The 19,328-nt window shown below is 38.4% G+C and overlaps 1 protein-coding gene across 4 annotated transcripts in view; it reads right to left on the bottom strand.

Annotated features, from left to right (window-relative positions):
- Window positions 1-19,328, bottom strand: part of PPA2 (inorganic pyrophosphatase 2) — a 105,982-nt gene that overhangs the window by 15,212 nt on the left and 71,442 nt on the right. For all 4 annotated transcript variants that reach the window (XM_051820137.2, XM_070047783.1, XM_051820136.2 and 1 more), the window contains 3 exons: window positions 14,684-14,811; window positions 12,374-12,459; window positions 2,884-2,953 (listed from right to left, as the gene is read on the bottom strand). In XM_051820137.2, the coding sequence (XP_051676097.1) occupies window positions 2,884-2,953; window positions 12,374-12,459; window positions 14,684-14,811 (284 nt within the window). The remainder of the gene's footprint in view (window positions 1-2,883; window positions 2,954-12,373; window positions 12,460-14,683; window positions 14,812-19,328) is intronic.

Raw genomic sequence — 19,328 nt, 5'->3', positions numbered from 1 at the left:
CAAGCTTAACTCTCCACTAAATAAAGAACAACAATTAGTAAGAATTCAACTGTTCCTCAAGAGTATAAACAAGGGCTAAAAACAATAAGCAAATCTCAAAATGTCAATATTGCATACCCATGTTACATTTTTTTCCTGGTACTCTATATATTAGTTACCACAAATCAGAATAAACATGCTATTATCTTCTGGGGACTGGCTTACTTTACTAAGCATATGGGTCTCTAATTGAATCCATTTCATTGCAAAAGATAGGATTTTATTCTTTTATATGACTAAGTAGTATTCCATATTCTTTATCCACTCATCAGTTGATGGGCCTCTGGGTGGATTCCATATCTTAGCTATTGTGAATTGAAATGCTATAAACATGGAGGTACAGGTAATTCTTTCACAGGCTAATTTTATTTCGTTTGAGTAAATTCCCTGGAGTGGGATGGCAGAGTCATATGGGAAATCACATGACACTATGAAGCTTCTACATTGCAAAGGAAGCACTCAACTAAGTGAACAGGCAACCAACAAAATGGGAGCAAATATTTACAAACCTAAGAAACTGATAAAGGATTAATATCCAGGATACATAAGGAGCTCAAGAAATTTGAAAAAACAAAACAAGCATTCCAGTTAAGAAATGGGCTAAGGATAGATCAGGCATTTTTCAAAGGATGAAATACAAATGGCCAATAGATACATGAAAAGATGATTAGCATCACTAGCCATGAGAGAAATGCAAATCAAAATCGCAATGAGGTTTCATCTTATCCCAGTTAGAATGGCTATCATTCAAAAATAAAATAAATAGCAAACGCTGGTGAGGATGTAGGGAAAAAGGTACCCTAATATAATGTTGTTGAGTATGTAAATTAGTATAACCATTATGGAAGAAAGTATGGAGATTCCTCAGAAATCTGAATATAGATCTACCATGTACTCCATGTTTATAGCAGCTCAATCAAAATAGCTAAGATGAGGAATCAACCCAGATATCCATCAACTGATGACTAGATAAAGAAAATGTGGTATATATACATGACAGAATATTACTTAGCCATAAAAAGAATGAAATCCTGACATGTGCAACAAAATGGATGCAAGTGGAGATGATTATGCTAAGTGCAATAAGCCAGAGCCAGAAAGAAAAATATCACATTTTCTCTTATTTGTGGAAGCTTATAGAGAGGATAAAAAAGTTATTTGGATGTTGGATCACTTGGTATATAGTTATAAATGCTTCACCAAATCATATCATGTAAATGACAATATACGGTTTCACTTGTTAAAAAAAAAAAAAAAAAAGAAAGAAATGGAGAGCAGGGAACAATGAGGACTCAGGGTACCAGCAATGCTTTGTTCTTAATTTGGCTGTTAGTAATAACTTAATGTCCTGTATACTTCAATGCATTTCTTGATATGTATAATTTATTTTAATGAAACATTTTTAAGAAAAAAAGTAATAAATTACCTAGTGAAAACCAAGTTCAGAATAAAATCTATAGATACATAAATCTGTAATGTGGGGAAAATAAAGTAATACTGAGACCTTACTTGAGGGCTTCCCTACATCTTCCTGACCTCCCTGTGGCCCGTTCTCACCGGCGTGGCCAGAGTGTCAGTCAGTTCCTTTGCTTAGAATGCTCCAATGGTGCCCCATCTCAGCCACAGTAAAACACGCTATCCTTCATTAGACTTCACAGAATCTTCATAATTTGTCTTCCTTCAGATCTCCTTCCTTTTTCCTCCACACTTCTATCAGTCACTATGGTCTCCTTAATGTTTCCTACATATGACAGGCATCCTCTTGGGACAGTAGCCTTGAGTGCTCTTCCTTCAGAATACTTACTTGGCTTACTACCTTATCTTCTACAAACCTCGTCTTTTCTCTCAGTCCTTTTTCAGTGAGGTTATCCCTGACACCATTTTAGTAACTACCACTCCCATCCCACCCCTGGCACTGAATTCTCTCTTGAAAAAGAAATAAAAAAATCTCTTTTTTACTTACATATTTATTATGTATCTCTAAAGCTAAAATGAGAGCTACACAAGGGAAGAAGTTTCTGTGTCTTTTTTTACATACTGCATCCCTAGCACCTAGATCATACCACTTTGCAGGCACTAATTAAACAGCTGATGGATTAATGAGAAAAAAAAAAACTAACAAATTAGTAACAGCCATAATGGACAACTAACATTTAGAAATATTTTATTTGTTCCTAAAGATCTAAATTCACTAATTCCTATCTCACAATTAGTTCTTAAAAAGTCCTAATTTATAAAAAGGATTTTAAGCTTATGATCCCTCTTGAACATGCTAGCAATATTACTTGATTATCTGAATATGACTTTTCTTTTATATTGTTCTCCAAATTAAGCACTGATTTACTAATAAATTCAGTTAGCTTCTGTGCAGCATTATCACTGAGGCATGTAACAATCCAGGGATATTTTCTTAGAACAGATAAGGAAAGCTTATGACAGAGCTAAACTAAATGGAGTCTCATCGCTTTCATTTTTCTTGATCCAAAATGCATCTATACCAACAGCCAGTTCCAAGCTAGACACAGGATGACAGATCAGGATAACACCAAGGAGTGCAAATGTGTATAAACAGAAATAAACAGGTGATGTTAGGAAACACAGCATCACATGAAATATGATGGTTAATGGTTAATGTATTTTAAAATAGAATTTAAAAAATCAAAAGGCTTTAATGTTTTTGGTTTAAATTCCTTGAATAAAAGAAAAAGTATATTTCAATGTTATTTTTAATTTTATATTTCCCAAAAGAACCTGACACATTTCACTACTAGCTAGTTAAGAATTTCTGTTGGATTCCCATGATATTTGTAAGATTAAGAGATGCCCTGGACACTTGTCCCTTACCGATTCAACGAATGATCTTGCTTCCTCTTGAGTGCAAAGGAAAGGGCTATCACACACCTGCACGTTTGTGCTGGCAAGGAAAAGAAAACAGTATTACACAGGATGAAAAAGGAACAAAAGGAAACAACTTCAAATACTTCACATTGGCAGTATAATTTCAGTCAGTGAACAAGGGAATAAATGATATAAACTAGCACAACTAAAACTACACATACATTCTTACAGGTAAAGTTACAAATACAGAATATATCACAGCATTGCATTCATCAGAATGAAAAAAAATTTAATGATACTATACAAATTCTAATAATTTCCTGATCTAAGTACGCTTCACCTTCAATGAAGAAAAGACGAAACAATTTTGAGCCACAGTAGGTGACTATACGATTATTTCCTTTTAAGTGAGGTGATGAGGATCATAAATGATTCCCGAAAGATGCTGTGGAATCTCTTTCTTAGCGCAAATTATATGAATCTGAAGAGTCTGTTTTCTTGGAAGTCGAAAAAAGGCAGTGCAAAGTGTAACAGCTTCTTCCCTGATTAGTGAAGTCTGATGCCTTTCCTGTATGTCCACAAGCATGCCACACCAGACATATTACCTACCTCCTAACTCAAAGCAAAAGCAGCATCCTTCTCAATCATATGAAGACTGTTTTTTTTTTTTTAATTTTGTTAAAGTGGGGTGTGGGGAGCAACTCGGACTAGACTAAGTTACTGGAAGTAAGACTTATTCTATGCATCTGCTCTCCCACAATATGGCGCTGAGAAGGGAGAAACAGCTTCTACACAGCTGCCTCCAGTTCAACCAATAAACTGCAGGACCTGCTCCTGATTGGAGGAGAGCAGCGTACTCGACATTGTGGGTAGCAGAGTTGGGATTGGTGGAAAAGGACTATAAAGGAGGAGAGAGACAACATGCACCAGGAACATCTAAGGGGAACAGCTATCTGAAGGAACACCTGTGCAGCCCCCGAGAGAGCCGGCCGGCGGTGTGCCGCTCCCCTGCGGAAGTGGGGAAAGTGGCCAGGGGGAACCGCCCTTCCACGGAGGTGGAAGGGACAGTAGCCAACCCGGGAAGAACCAGCAGCAAACCCGGGGAGGGCCGAGCAGACGAAAGAACAGCGCAGGGTCCTGTGTCGTTCCTCCACGAAGACGGGGAGCGACAGTGGGGGGCCAGCACAGTAGGTAAAGCCAAAGACTGCGACACTGGCATTCCATATAGGCACCGGTTTGAGTCCTAGCTGGTCTACTTCCCATCTAGCTCCCTGCTGATGGCCTGGGAAAAGCTGCAGAAGATGGCCCAAATGTTTGGGCTCCTGTCACCCATGTGGGAGATTCTGAAAAACCCCTTGGCACCTGGCTTTGGCCTGGCTCTGCCTTGGCCATTGCAGCCATCTGGGGAGTGAACCAGCAGATGAAAGATCTCTCTTTCTCTCTCCCTCCCTCCATAACTCCGACTTTCAAAAAAAAAAAAAAAATCTTAAAAAAAAAACCTGATCAAAGAAAATAGCAAATTAAATGGATATAGAAAAAGATATTAGAGAAGGGAGTTAAACTCAAATTAACATTTTAATTGAAGAAAAAAGTGATTAACAGATCCCTACAGGAGACAAACAGTAGGTGAAACAGAAATGTACATATATTCTCCTTCAAAGGGACCTAAGTGTACTTATCTTCTCGATAATTTTGTGAAATAAGTTAGAGTATCTGTGGTATTTTTTTCATTTTTGGCATGAATAAAATCTGGTTAAAGTTAGCGTTATCACCTTGAAGAGTACAACTTATCTGTGTTCTCTAGTGCTCATGTTTAAGCTGAAAACTGAAAAAGGCAGGCTCATGTAAATCTGATGTTTCCCTAATGAAAAGTCAAAACTAAATTTAAAAAGATTCCAGCAAAAGAATTAGAAACTGCAAAGTCTGAACTGCAGTCCTGCAAAGAAAATGTGGAATATACTGAGTATGCTCCATACAATGCTTTGAAGATTTTAACTGAATCAGAGTAAAATATGCCTTGGAAATTCTGGGAAAATGACAGTGAGACAGCAGAGAGGTTTTCTTTAACAGAGCTGCCACATAAAATATAGATCATCCAATTACATTTTAATTTCAGATAAACAAGAAATCTTTTAGTTTAAGTAGGCTAAAAATATTAAAAGGGATGTTTATGCAAAATCTTTTCCTGAAATTTAAATTTAACTGGTATGCTGTATTTTCTTCTGTTAAATCTGATTATACTTTCTAAAGTAATCTTCTTCTTCCCAAACAAAATGAAACCGTAAACATGAATATTAGGAAAAAATGAAAATATTAAGGCCAGCACTGTAAATCTTAAAAACACTGAATAATTAAAAAGAAACCCTAAAATAAAGCATCTTGACAAGTAACCAGTAGAAACCTGTAGTAAAGCCAACTTCCTCTGCTATATTTTTTACATTTAATAAATTATTAGTATGGCTGATTCAAGAATGAAATAAAAGGCACATCCAAATGGACTTTAGAAATTCTTTTATGACACACCAATACAAAGGATAAACATTTACATAGTCCCTTGTTACTATTTCTCAAATAGTAACAATAGCTTTCACTAGAATTTTATTAGCTAAAATAGAGTGCCAACTTCCTCACTGACATCCTTTTAGTTAACAGATTATGCCAGTTTGTGAGAGACTACGTGCATGTGTAGAAACGTGTGTGAAGCTTCAAAAAGTTAATGGAAAAGGGAATTAAGAAATAAGTTCATTTTCATGCAAACAATTTTTAAATCTGTACATTCTACTTTTAGTAATGGGGATTTTCTATGAACTTTTTGAATCATATGTATATTTTCCTTTCTAGGATTTCATGAAGGGATTTGTACTATCAGTGTTCCAGGGTATAATAAAAGGCATGTTACCAAGAAATGTTTCATTTTCTCTTAACTGGTCCTCATGTAAACATAGTTGTTTAACACTGATTCCTATTTGTTTATTAATTTAAAAAATTACAAGTCAGGGACTTTTCTAGATGCTAGGGATAAAATACTGAACCATGGAGTCCTTATGAAGTTTATAATCTCTAAGATTATTTTTAGCTTTCCAACTATGACTATGGCAGTGTAATCAAGAATAATCAAGAGAAGCAGTGTAAACACTTAAAGGAGAGATGACCAAGGATTTGTTGCCAACTATGAATGAGATTAAAAAAACTAAAGAAAAATGTGCTGCTTTCCCTTTCATAAAGATACCAACTGTTTTTATCTAAATTTGTAAATGTTATTTAGCTCAAACAACATTGTATAACCTGGTTAACCAAAATATGCAGACATGACAATAGTGCAAATGATCAACAATACCAAAATGACTTCTACAAAAAAATTACATTTAAAAATAATAAAAAAGCCTATTAAAGATGGATAACAGATCAAAATAACTAAATAAAAACAGAAAATTATCTGAAAATAATAAACAGATACATAAAAGGGGAAATTTCTTCAAGTGGATCTCAAATCAGATAAAGGCCCATACTCACTAGAATCTTCAAAGAAATGATACAGATTTGTCAAACCTTTTTTCATTCTAAAGTGAAGTACTAAAGATAAAGGAAAGAGAAGAGATATGCAAAGATATAAGAAGACAGTGACTTTGGACCAAATCTTTTAGTGTTTATAAGCAGAAAGTAAGGATACACAAAGCTAAAATAACTGAAGCTACCAATAAAAGCGCCAGATTCAATACACCTTACTCTAGGAATACAAAAGGAAACAATTTTAAGAGCTAAATAACTTGGCCAGCACGGCGGCTCACTAGGCTAACCCTCTGCCTGCAGCACTGGCACCCCGGGGTTCTATTCCTGGTTGGGGCGCCATTTCTGTCCCAGTTTCTCCTCTTCCAGTCCAGCTCTCTGCTGTGGCCCGGGAAGGCAGTGGAGGATGGCCCAAGTGCTTGGGCCCTGCATCCACATAGGGAGACCAGGAGAAGCACCTGGCTCCTGGCTTCGGATCGGCGCAGTGTGCTGGCTGCAGCGCGCTGGCTGCAGCGGCCATTGGAGGGTGAACCAACGGAAAAGGAAGACCTTTCTCTCTCTCTCACTGTCCACTCTGCCTGTCAAAATAAATAAATAAATAAATAAATAAATAAATAATTAAAAAAAAAGTGAACATCCCTTTCATTGAATTTCCCATTAAAAAAAAAAAATCCAACAGAACATCTCAGTTCTACGCAGATATGAGAGCAGCAATGATAGGAGAGTTCAGAAGAAATGAAACTGTGCCAAGGTGATGTCCCAACTGTTCCTGGAAGAATGGGCAGATGTTCATGGAGGAAAGACAATGGACAGAAGGGGATCATGAGGCTGCAAAAGTGGGTCTGGAAATATTTTTAGATAAAAGAAAATTTGGATTAAATCCCATAATCAAAGAAAAACACAGAGATTTCTAAGCATAAAAGTTACATAACCACATTTGTACTTTTGAAAGATAATTCTGAAAAGTACTATATAGAAATATATTAAACAGGAGACTGACTCTCAGCAATTTAAGGAAATGATAAATAGCTGAAATAAAGTAGTTTTTATAACTAGAAGAACATTCAAGAATCAATAAAGATATGAAAAATCCAAGGACAGGTGAATGAAAATAATGTACACTGACATAACACATATACACTTATGATGTACATTACTATATATAATAAATATGTAAATAGGGGCTGGCGCCGTGGCTCACATGGCTAATCCTCCGCCTGCAGCACCGGCATCCCATGTGAGCGCCGGGTTCTAGTCCTGGCTGCCCCTCTTCCAGGCCAGCTCTCTGCTGTGGCCAGGGAGTGCAGTGGAGGATGGCCCAAGTCCTTGGGCCCTGCACCTGCATGGGAGACCAGGAGAAGCACCTGGCTCCTGGCTTCGGATCTGCGCAGCGCACCAGCCGTGGCGCCATTTGGGGAGTGAACCAACAGAGGGAGGACCTTTCTCTCTGTCTCTCTCTCTCACTGTCTGTAATTCTACCTGTGAAATAAATAAATAAAAAAAATCTTTAAAAAAAAATTCATCAAAAATAAGGTAGATAAACTGTGGGTGAAGAAAGGGTGAGAGGGGTTGCAGTTTAGCTCAAATGTCAGAAAAATTATCCTACAATAAGGTTTATAAAGTTTTTTGTTTTTTTAAAGAGAACAGAAATAATAAAGTACTGTTAAAAGACTATACAATTTTCAGAATAATGCTAAACAGTGGAAAAAAACAGTAACAACCAAAATAACTTACTGGGAGAAAGAATTAATCAAAGCAAGAAAGAATTTAATAAATGCAGTAATCCTGAGAACAGAAGAGCAACCACTTGGATTAAAAAAGGTCAAAATAAGAGGGTACTCCAAAAAGTTCCTGGAAAATGGAATTAAAAGATAAAGTTTATTTTCCAGGCAAAAAAAATCTGAAAAATCATGTAATTTTTCATGAACTTTTTAAAGACCTTATGTCTACATGGATTTCAAAATTTCTTGCACTAAAATAATTTAACTTCATTTTCTAAAATTTTTTTGAAAGTATCCCTGTATTTATTTAGCTGTAGAATACTATTCAATAATTTACTCTAACATATTTATTGCATAGTTACTGCAAGCCACATATTAGGAATATAAAGATGAATAAGGCAGTTTTACTCATCTATTCTTGAGAAACTTCTATTCTGAAGGACACAAATTCACAAATCAAGGACTTAGTAACCAGTAAATGCAATGACAGAAAAACGGCACACAAGGAACACAGAGCACACCAGCACCAAATCGAGAACACAACTATCATGAGGGAGTACTTTCTAGAGAGGCTAAGTATAAAAGACGAGTAAGCTAGCAGTTATCCAGTTCAACAAATGAGAAAATAATCACGGCCGTGGAAACAGAATGAGCGATGGTCTAGAGATCAAGAAGAGTACCATGTCTGGAGGAGTGCCAGGTGGTTTTAAGTAGGTGAACATCAATAAGAGATAAGAAGCGATTGTAAATGAGGCTAGAAGGGTAACAGATGCCAAATCTTAGACAGCCCGGGCTGCTTTTCAAATGAGAAGAAATTTGGATTCTATGGTTCTTAAGCTGAGAGACTCATGAGACCCATGCAGGGACCTTGTCATGTGCATATTAGACTCTACTCTTCAGAGATCCCAATACAGCAGGTTTGAAGAAGAGGACAATGCACCTGAGTTGTGCAACAATTTCCCCTGGTATTTCGGATGTATCTACACTGAGAGAATGGTTGTAATAAACAGTACTGTGCTAAACTGGAGTCAACTGGGGAAACAGGTTAGAAACGAGGGTTGGAGGAGGGCTTGCAATTTATTGACAGCATACTTTAGGAAACTAAGAGAAACAATTAATTACATGAAGGCAAAAGAAATAATGCATAATTCACATTGAAAATTGTTCATGGAAAAAATGTACAAAAATGAGTTAAAATTCCAAAGTTTGTCTTCAAATTATTTAGATGCATACACTTTACATCATGAAAATTTTAAGCTAAAAAACTATTATTTTGTTGCAAAAAAATGTACAGGAGGTAACAGAATACAGTTATTCAGAGAGTAGGTTTGGAATCTGGGTTTAAAAATCTTGACTTTGCCCTGCACTTAAATCCCTAGGTAAATGCTCCACCTGTGACGCTGGCACTCTATATGGGCACCAGTTCTAGTCCCGGCTGCTCCTCTTCCAATCCAGCTCTCTGCTATGGCCTGGGATAGCCGTAGAAGATGGCTCAAGTGCTTGGGTCCCTGCACCTGCACAGGAGACCAGGAGGAAGCTCTTGGCCTCAGATGGGTGCAGCTCCAGGCATTGTGGCCATTTGCAGAGTGAACCAAAGGAAGGAAGACCTTTCTCTGTCTCTCCTTCTCACTGTCTCTAACTCTCGCTCTCAAATAAATAAATAAAATCTTAAAAAAAAAAATCTCTATGTGGCCTTAATTCCTTCATGTATAAAATGGAAACAACAGGTATGTTACAGGGTTCTTAACTGCAGAACACAAATAACACTGTCAGAAGCTACAACACAGAGTACAGAGTTCAATAAACATCAACTCTCACTGTTAATGCAGTCTTTCCCATTAGGTAGAAGGCTATGGCAAAATGACTCAATAATGAATCCACAGACAAGGAATATCAAGCTGGACATAAGGTAGGCAAAAGATAGTTTCCAGTTCTGTAGTTGGAAGCCTGGAAGACACTCAAGTCTGCAAGGATTGTATAAGCCTTATAGAAAGCAAGACTAGGAAGAAAAATAAGGTAGCAAATAGCAAGCAAATACCTCATCAGACAACTAGAGAACCCTTTTAGTCTGGAGGGTGTCATCGCACTGATGCCTAACTTATAGAACATAAAGAATATTTCAGTCTATCATTACTAGGACATCAGACCAGAAGGCTTTCAATTATATCCACATTTGATGTTAATTCTATTATTTAAATGAGAAACAATTGCCTAAATTTTCAGAGTATGCTAAACAGAGTGCACTACATAAAATGTAAGGGAAAAAGAGAGGAGATGATCAGGGAGTTGACAGTGTTTCTTTAGCTTACATCAGAAATGAATCTGGGGCTACCATTGTGGTGTACCTTTGTGGCATAACCTCAATGCTGCCATCCCGCATGAGCTCTGGTTCCTGTCTCAGCTGCTCCACTTCTGATCCAGCTCCCTGCCAATAGCCTGGGAAAGCAGTAGAAGACAGCCCAACTGCTTGAGCTCCTGCTATCCATGTGAGAATCCTGGAGAAGCCACTGGCTTTCAACCTGGCCCAGCCCTGGCCATTGTAGTCATTTGGGAAGTGAACTAGCAGGTGGAAGATCTGTCTGTCTCTACCTCTCTCTGTAGCTCTGTTTTTCAATTAACTAAATAAATCTATTTTCTTTTTAACAAAATGACTCTGAAGCTACAATACTCAAATATTTGTGTTGGGGACAAGATGAATAAACCTTGGTAACTTGGATAAAATATTCACTGAGATTAAACAATTCTTTAAAAAATTCTTTAATTGTTTTATTTGAAAGAAAGAGAGGAAGAGGAAAGGAGGAAGGGAAGAAGGTAGCAAGGGGAAGGGAGAGGAGATTGACTGATTGCTTATCTACTGATTTGTTCCCTTGCAAATATCCCAAACAACCAGGGCTAGATCAGGCTGAAGCCGGGTGCCTAGAACTCAATCTGCATTTCTCAAGTGAGTGGCAAGGACCAAAGTCCTGAAGCAGAGATGGCTTGTTGCCTCCCAGCAAGAAATCAGCAGAAAGCTGGAAAGTAGAGGTGAGACTTGAACCCGGGTACTCTGATATAGGATGTAGGAATTCGAAGTGGTGTCTTAACCACTGAGCCAAAGGCCTGCCCCAAAATTAAATAACTCTTTATTCAACCTGACAATTTCCTTAATGTCACTCTTGATTCTGGGACTACGCTCAGAGAAGGCAGGGAGTCTACTGTATTCACAGGAATATCCCTAATACCAGCACAGTACTTGGGAGTAGGCCCTTAATCAGTGTTTGCTCAAAGTGTGAATGGCTTCTCAGTTTCTCCTAACTTGGGAAAGTGGGAAAGCAAAGGGAAGTGTCCCACTGTTGTTGTGTTTTTGCTTTCTAAAGTCAGATTTACCAAGTCTGTTGTATCTTTTCTCAAACCTGTTTATCTCAGTTGAACTTGTTATAATTACTAAAAATTCAAGTAGTAATTATGTTTGCTGACGAAAGGAGTGGGGAGAACTGTTTCTGTGAACACTAAATAGGCTACAACTACTGAGGTTGTACAAAATGCTGAGACCCTAAAAAGCCTCAATAAAGATGAATTACTACAAAAACTTGAGATCAAATTAGGTGTGGGTGACTGAAATGGATTAGAAAAAAAAAGTACCCACCCCCCAACCCCAGCTAATATATAAAGGTTTTAAATTGTAAGGAGCATGAGGGTTACCGGACCTTTATTTTCCATTCTATATTATGTCAGAATATAAGTGTATGTAGAAAATTGGTATGGAATCTATACTTACAAGATCTTAGCTGTATATCCAAAAGTTGGTTAATAAACATACAAATGTTTTAAATGAAAATGTTCGAGTTATATATCTTACTGTTGTTTGATTCCTCATAATCAATGATCCACATCATGTTGGTAAGAAGGTTTTTTACAGTTCTTAGCAAGAACTAAAGTGCCAGTTACTAGATAAATAACCAAATGTTATTTACTTCCATGTGGAAAATTACTTCTTTTTACTTAATTCTGGCACATATTGCAAAGTATTACAACTAAATGCCTGGTAATTTGTCAGTACCCTCTCTAAACTATTAATCCATTGAGAAAACCAACCAATTCCTAGTTTCATAGCACCTAACATTCAGTAATGCCCACTGAATAGGCACACCCTAAATATTTTTTAAATAAAAAACAAGCAAAATAAAAATTGTAATCCCATTTTTTAAAAAACAGATCAGAGCAGTATATGGATTAATATTAATTAGTTGTAAATTAACATTACTTAGAGAGAAAAGACAAATTCTTACCAATTTATTGCCCCTCCATCACATTTCTTCATGAGCAATGCCTTCCAGTGATCATGAGTAGACTTAATAACTTCAAGAGCAAAAGCCTAGTTGCAAACCAAAAAAAGACACAGCAATTATACTATCAGACTAACACAGAATTAATCTCATCATGCCACTTAACTGTTAAATGTATGAGCTCTGAGGTAGGGGCCAGCACTGTGCCTTACTTGGTTAATCCTCTGCCTGTAGTGCCGGCATCCCATATGGGTGCCGGGTTCTAGTCCCAGTTGCTCCTCTTCCAGTAAAGCTCTCTGCTGTGGCATGGGAAGGCAGTGGAGGATGGCCCAAGTGCTTGGGCCCCTGCACCCGCATGGGAGACCAAGAGGGGGCACCTGGCTCCTGGCTTCGGATTGGTGAAGTTCTGGCCATAGCAGCCAATTTGGGGGGTGAACCAGTGGAAGGAAGACCTTTGTCTCTGTCTCTGTCTCTCTCATTGTCTAACTCTATCTGCCAAATAAATAAATAAAAAATGTATGAGCTCTGAGGTCAAACTCACTCAAGTATAAATTCTGGCTTCCTTATTATTTACCAGCTTGTGACTTTGGGAAAGTTACATAACCTCACTTAGCCTCAATTTCTCCACCTGTAAAATGGGAAGGGGTGGGAATATCTATATCATGGCTGGCAAACTAGGGCCACTGGGACAGATCCAGACTGCTACCTGTTTTTGGCTTATGCTGCTTTATAGTGCAACAATGGCAGAGTTGAGTAGTTACACAACAGAAATCACATGGCATGCAAAGCCTAAAATAATTGCTATTTGACTTTATAGAAAAAATCATCTTCCAATCTCTAATCTAAATGATAGAGTTGTTGAAAAAGTAAACAAGAAGTGATACATTAAGAGCTCAGCCTGTCATCTGATTTGTAAGTAAGAATGCACCTATTTCATCACCACCAAAACTTCAAGATGTCTAACTGTAAAGTAATCTTGGAATACTCAAGTGTTGAAGTAGTAAACTTTAGCATTTTCTGGACTTGGGGCCGGTGCTGTGGTATAGTGGGAAAAACCACTGCCTGCAGTGCCTGCATACCATATGGGTGCCAGTTTGAGTACCAGCCATGCCACTTCTGTTCCAGCTCTCTGCTATGGCCTGGGAAAGCTACAGAGGATGGCCCAAGTCCTTGGGCCCCTGCATTGGCATGGGGGACCTGCAAGAAGCTCCTGATGAGCTCAGCTCTGGCTGCTGTAGTCATGTGGGGAGTGAACCAGTGGATGGAAGACCCCTCTCTCTGTCTCTCCTTCTCTCTCTATAACTCTGCCTTTCAAACAAAATAAATAAATCTTTAAAAAATATTTTCAGGACATTTTCTTTGTAATAGTTCACAAGGTATCCAAGAAGTATGATCAATAACAGACACACTTCTTGCTAGACACACATAAAGGAACACATTTCTAAGGAAAACTTGCTCTGTTAGTCGAAAGCAGACAATTCTTTAGAAGTTTTTTCCAGAATGCTGCTTATTTTCCATAGGAAGAAACCTTACTTATTAACTAATTCATATTAGTTACTTTCTCCTATAATGACAACTAAACCTATTATAATGAGGAGTGAATACTTGGAAAGGGAGTTCCTACATAACATTAAAGGTAACTTTTGCTTCCAAAAGAGATGGTAGGGTTTTACTTCACATACAATGTGCAAAGCTGAACTCATCACAAAATTCTTTCACTGTTGCACATAGACAAATTTTTGAAAACACTTATCAGATTTGTTGAATCACTTAGAACCCCTAAAATTATTAAGAATGATTTATGGGGCTGGCGCCGCGGCTCACTAGGCTAATCCTCCGCCTTACGGTGCCAGCACACCGGGTTCTAGTCCTGGTCGGGGCGCCGGATTCTGTCCTGGTTGCCCCTCTTCCAGGCCAGCTCTCTGCTGTGGCCCGGGAGTGCAGTGGAGGATGGCCGAGGTGCTTGGGCCCTGCACCCCGTGGGAGACCAGGATAAGTACCTGGTTCCTGCCATCGGATCAGCGCGGTGCGCCGGCCACAACGCGCCAGCCATGGCAGCCATTGGAGGGTGAACCAACGGCAAAGGAAGACCTTTCTCTCTGTCTGTCTCTCTCTCACTGTCCACTCTGCCTGTCAAAAAATAAAAATAAATAAAAATAAAAGAATGATTTATGTTCTGAACAATGTAAGTCCATAAAAAGCTCTACTTTTATCATGCTATATATAGACATTCATAGAAGAAATTCTCCAAGTAAAACAACGATTGTATAAATATTAGGAGGTACATTCAAAAATAAAGGTTATCATTGTCACCTTGTTTCTGAATTCTCCATTAAAAGCAAACTGGTTTTCTGGTTTTCCATCTGGTACTTTATAAAACTTAAACCAGTTAAGAGTAGCTTCCAGGTATCCAGGTTTGAACTTCTTAACATCATCAATATCTGTAAGTGAAGAAACAAAGTTTTGTTAAAAAAACAAAATGCTGGTAGTGGTACAAAAGAGAAGGATAGACCAAAGGAACAGAATGGAAACACCAGAAATCAATCCAAGCATCTACAGCCAGCTTATATTTGACAAAGGAGCTAAAATCAATCCCTGGGGAAAAGACAGTCTCTCTCTCTCTCTCTCTCTCTCTCTCTCTCTCTCTTCAACAAATGGTGCTGCGAAAACTGTCTTTCCACGTGCAGAAGTATGAAACTAGACCTTTACCTTACACCTTACACAAGAATCCACTCAAAATGGATTAAAGACCTAAATCTATGACCCAACACCATCAAATTATAGGAGAACATTGGAGAAACCCTGAATGACATTGGCATAGGCAAAGAATTCTTGGAAAAGACCCCAGAGGCACAAGCAATCAAAGCCAAAATTAACAAATGGGATGACATCAAATTGAGAAGCTTCTATACTGCAAAAGAAACACTCAGCAAAGTGAAGAGACAACTGATAGAATAGAAGAAATTATTTGAAAACTATTCCACTGATAAAGGATTGATAACCAGAATATATAAAGAGATCAAGAAACTCAACAACAAAGCAAACAACCCAGTCAAGAAATGGGCAAAGGACTTAAACTGACATTTTTCAAAAGAGAAAATCCAAATGGCCAACAGACGCATGAAAAAATGTTCAGGATCACTAGCTGTCAGGGAAATACAAATTAAAACCACAATGAGGTTTTACCTCACCCCAGTTAGAATGGCTTTCATACAGAAATCAAAAACAACAAATGCTGGCGAGGATGTGGGAAAAAATGTACTCTAATCCACTGTTGGTGGGAATGTAAACTGGTAGAGCCACTATGGAAGACAGTATGGAGATACCTCAGAAATCTGAATATAGACCTACCATATGACCCACCATCCCACTCCTGGGAATTTACTGAAGGGAAATGAAATCAGCATATGAAAGAGTTATCTGCACCCCCATGTTTATTGCAGCTCAATTCACAATAGCTAAGACATGGAATCAACCCAAATGTCTGTCAACTGAAGACTAGATAAAGAAATTATGGGATAGGTACACTATGGAATACTACACAGCGGTAAAAAAAAATGAAATCTGGTCATTTACAACAAAATGGACGAATCTAGAAAACATCATAGTTAGTGAAATAAGCCAGTCCCAAAGAGACAAATAGTGCATGTTCTACCTGACCTGTGATAACAGAGCACTTAAAAGGCAATCTCTATAGGTGAAATTCACACTTTGAGAAGTAATGACTTGAACAGCCCTTATATTGACTGTTGAGGAACAGTTTTTTTTAAACTATTTGTTGAACTCTTTAATTAACATAGAGCTAAACATATGCGTATAAAGTCAATGAAAACAGAATCTCAGTAAAAAGTAAGCGTGGGAATAAGAGAGGGAGGAGGAAGAGGGGCTGGGAGTATGGGTGGGAGGGTGGGCACAGTGGGAAGTATCACCCTGAAGTGGTTCCTGAAACGGTAATTATGAAGTATATGAAGTTTTAACTGTTTATTTGGGGAGAAAAAATAATTAAAAAACTTAATAATGTAAAAAAGCCCACCAAAATCAAAATGCATTTTATTTAGGGTAGAGCTTTAGACTGAGAGAGGCAGAAAGCAAGGGGCCAAGTCAAACCAGCAGCATAACTGACTACGCTAACTAGCTGTAAACATGTTGGCATGTACCATGTCATTCCCAGACTCCTGTGTTTCCATATGTAAAATATGATTTCTTTGTTCAATAAACATTTGCTGAGCACCTTCAGAAGATGTGTTAGTTTCTGTCAACATGCTCAGAGGTCTAACTAAGGAAACAAATAAAAGGCAAAGTGCAAAGAGGTTCTACCAGATACCCATAAGGAATGGCAACAATACCTGAGACAGTGAAAGGCATCAGCATGAAAGTGGGAGGAATAACATCAATCACTCAAGAGCCAAAAACAGGGGCAAGTACTTGGTGTAGGGGTTAACATACCATTTGGGATGGCCACAGCCCATACTGGAGTGCATTAGTTGAGTCCATTCCAGATTCCAGCTTTGTGTTAATGTGTACTCTGGGAAGCAGCAAGTGATAGCTCAAGTAGTTGGGTCCCTTCCACCCACATGGGAGGCCAGAATTACATTCCGATCTCCCTGCTATGGCCTGGCCCATTCCAGCTGTTGTGAGCATCAGAGGAGTGAATTACTGAATGGGAGCTTTTTGTCTTTCTGCCCCTTAAATAAGTAAGTAAAGCAAAAGATAGAAAGAACAGCATACATAAAGGCAATGGAGTGTGGCTGGTGCTGTGCAGCAGGTTAAGCAGCCACTAGCAGTGCCAGCATCCCATACAGGCACCAATTCGAGTCCTGGCTGCTCCACTTCCTATCCAGTTCCCTGCTAAAGTTCCTGGGAAAGCATCAGAAGATGGTCCAAGTCCCATGGCCCATGCCACCTATGTGGGAGACCCAGAAGAACCTCTTGGCTCCTGGCTCCAGACTCTAACCAATCGCAGCCCTGGCCATTGTGGCTATCTGGGGAATGAAGCAGCAGATGGAAGATTTCTCTCGGTCTCTCCTCTTTCTGTAATGCTTTGTTTTAAAATAAATAAATAAATCTTTAAAAAATTGTTAAAAATATAAAAGTAATGGAACGTATTTCAGAAAACACAAAGATGGTAAAAAATTGTTAAAAATATAAAAGTAATGGAACGTATTTCAGAAAACACAAAGATGGTTCTATATAGTGGGGACATCAGTATTAGGAAACAGTGGGAGGAGACACACAGAAAGGGCCAGGTCACTGAGGAACTTATATGCTATGCTAATAGACTGACATCATTCTGTAGACAGTGAGGGTAGTTTAAAACAAGGAAGTTACAACATCAGGATCTATGTTAAGAGAACAAACTAAAAGTTGGATAAGAAGCGTTTCATGCATTTTTTTAAATAAAGATTTATTTAATTAATTTTTTGAAAGAATGACAGAGACGAACCTAAAGGCAGAGAGATCTTCCATCTGCTGGTTCACCCCTCAAATGATCACGATAGCCCAGGATGAGCCAGGCTGAAGCCAGGAATCAAGAACTTCATCCCGCCTCCCATATGGGAGTCAAGGGCCCAAGTACTTGGGACATCTTCCACTGTTTACTGAGGTGTGTTAGCAGGGAGCTAGATGGGAAGTGGAGCAGCTGCAATTTGACCGACACTCTGATACGGGATGTCAGCAGGGCAAGTGGTGGCTTACTCCATTGCACCACAATGCCGGAACTTTCACACATTTTTATACTAAACACTTAGTGAGTTGTCTGTTAGTGTTCTAAAAAGTAAGAAATAGGGGCTAGTGCTATGGCGCAGCAGGTTAAGCTGCAGCCCACAGGGCCAGCATCCCATACGGGTACCAGATCAAGTCCCGGCTGCTCCATTTCTGATCCAGCTCCTTGCTAATGCTCCTGTGAAAAGCAGAAGATGGCCCAAGTTCCTGGGGCCCTGCCACTCATGTGGCAGACCCAGAAGAAGCTCCTAGCTCCTTCAGCCTAGCCAGCCTTGAAGTGAATCAGCAGAAGAAAGACCTCCCCTCTTTCTCCCTCTCTCTCTAGCCCCCCATAACTCTGCCTTTCAAATAAATAAAATTAATCTTAAGAGAAATAAATCCCAGTTCTCATGCCTTTCATAGTAGGAAGAGACAGAAAACAAATAAATACTTAATAGGTTAAGTATTTATAGGTGAAAAGCCCCATAAAAAGCCAAATGAAAATAAAGCAGAGTAAGGAAGATAGTGCAAACACGCTAAGAGGGTATCTGATCCACAGTATTTCTCACTTCAAACTCTATAATGACTTTTGGGGATTACTTTTAAGTTCTATTAACACATAAATGGCTTAACCATTATATTTTGATGACACTCACTTGAATATAATCATAAATAAAATTACTATATTAATAAATCCCTCCCTAGGCAATGTATCTTTCCCAGTAAAAATAATTCAAAAATATGACAACACTGCCCATCAGACTGTAGCATAAATGAAAGTTAGTATGGTTCTTTTATGTACAATTCAGCATTGCAATAACAAACAGACTTGGTTGCACTTGAAAAGTTAGAAAATTATGACTAACAACAGGAGATGACATCACACACTGGAACAGCTCACAGATCATGTGGTTTTGCACTTGGTCATTCAAATCTTGTGGGAATTCCCACCCTCTAGGTAGGATAGAAAAGGCAATCATTTTGAAAGATAGGTTAAAAAGACAAGGATTATCCTTCTGTTTTTTACACTTTCTCTTGTCTGTTAGGTGAAAATATAACAGTTACTCATACTTCCAGAGGCCAGATATTTCACATAAATAAGTAAAGCATGGCAGAGAATAAGGCAAAGACAAAACTGAGTGTGCTGCCTAATGACATTAATGGTACTTCTTATAAAAAAAATTTTGGAGCAAACAGCAACAGTGTTACAATTAACTGACAGGAAAAAAAATCACCTGAAACAGAATATAGACCACAT

Source organism: Oryctolagus cuniculus, chromosome 8, assembly GCF_964237555.1.
Source record: "Oryctolagus cuniculus chromosome 8, mOryCun1.1, whole genome shotgun sequence".
NCBI lineage: Eukaryota > Metazoa > Chordata > Mammalia > Lagomorpha > Leporidae > Oryctolagus > Oryctolagus cuniculus.
Note: the sequence above shows the minus strand (reverse complement) of the source record. Positions and strands in the feature narration are given on the sequence as shown.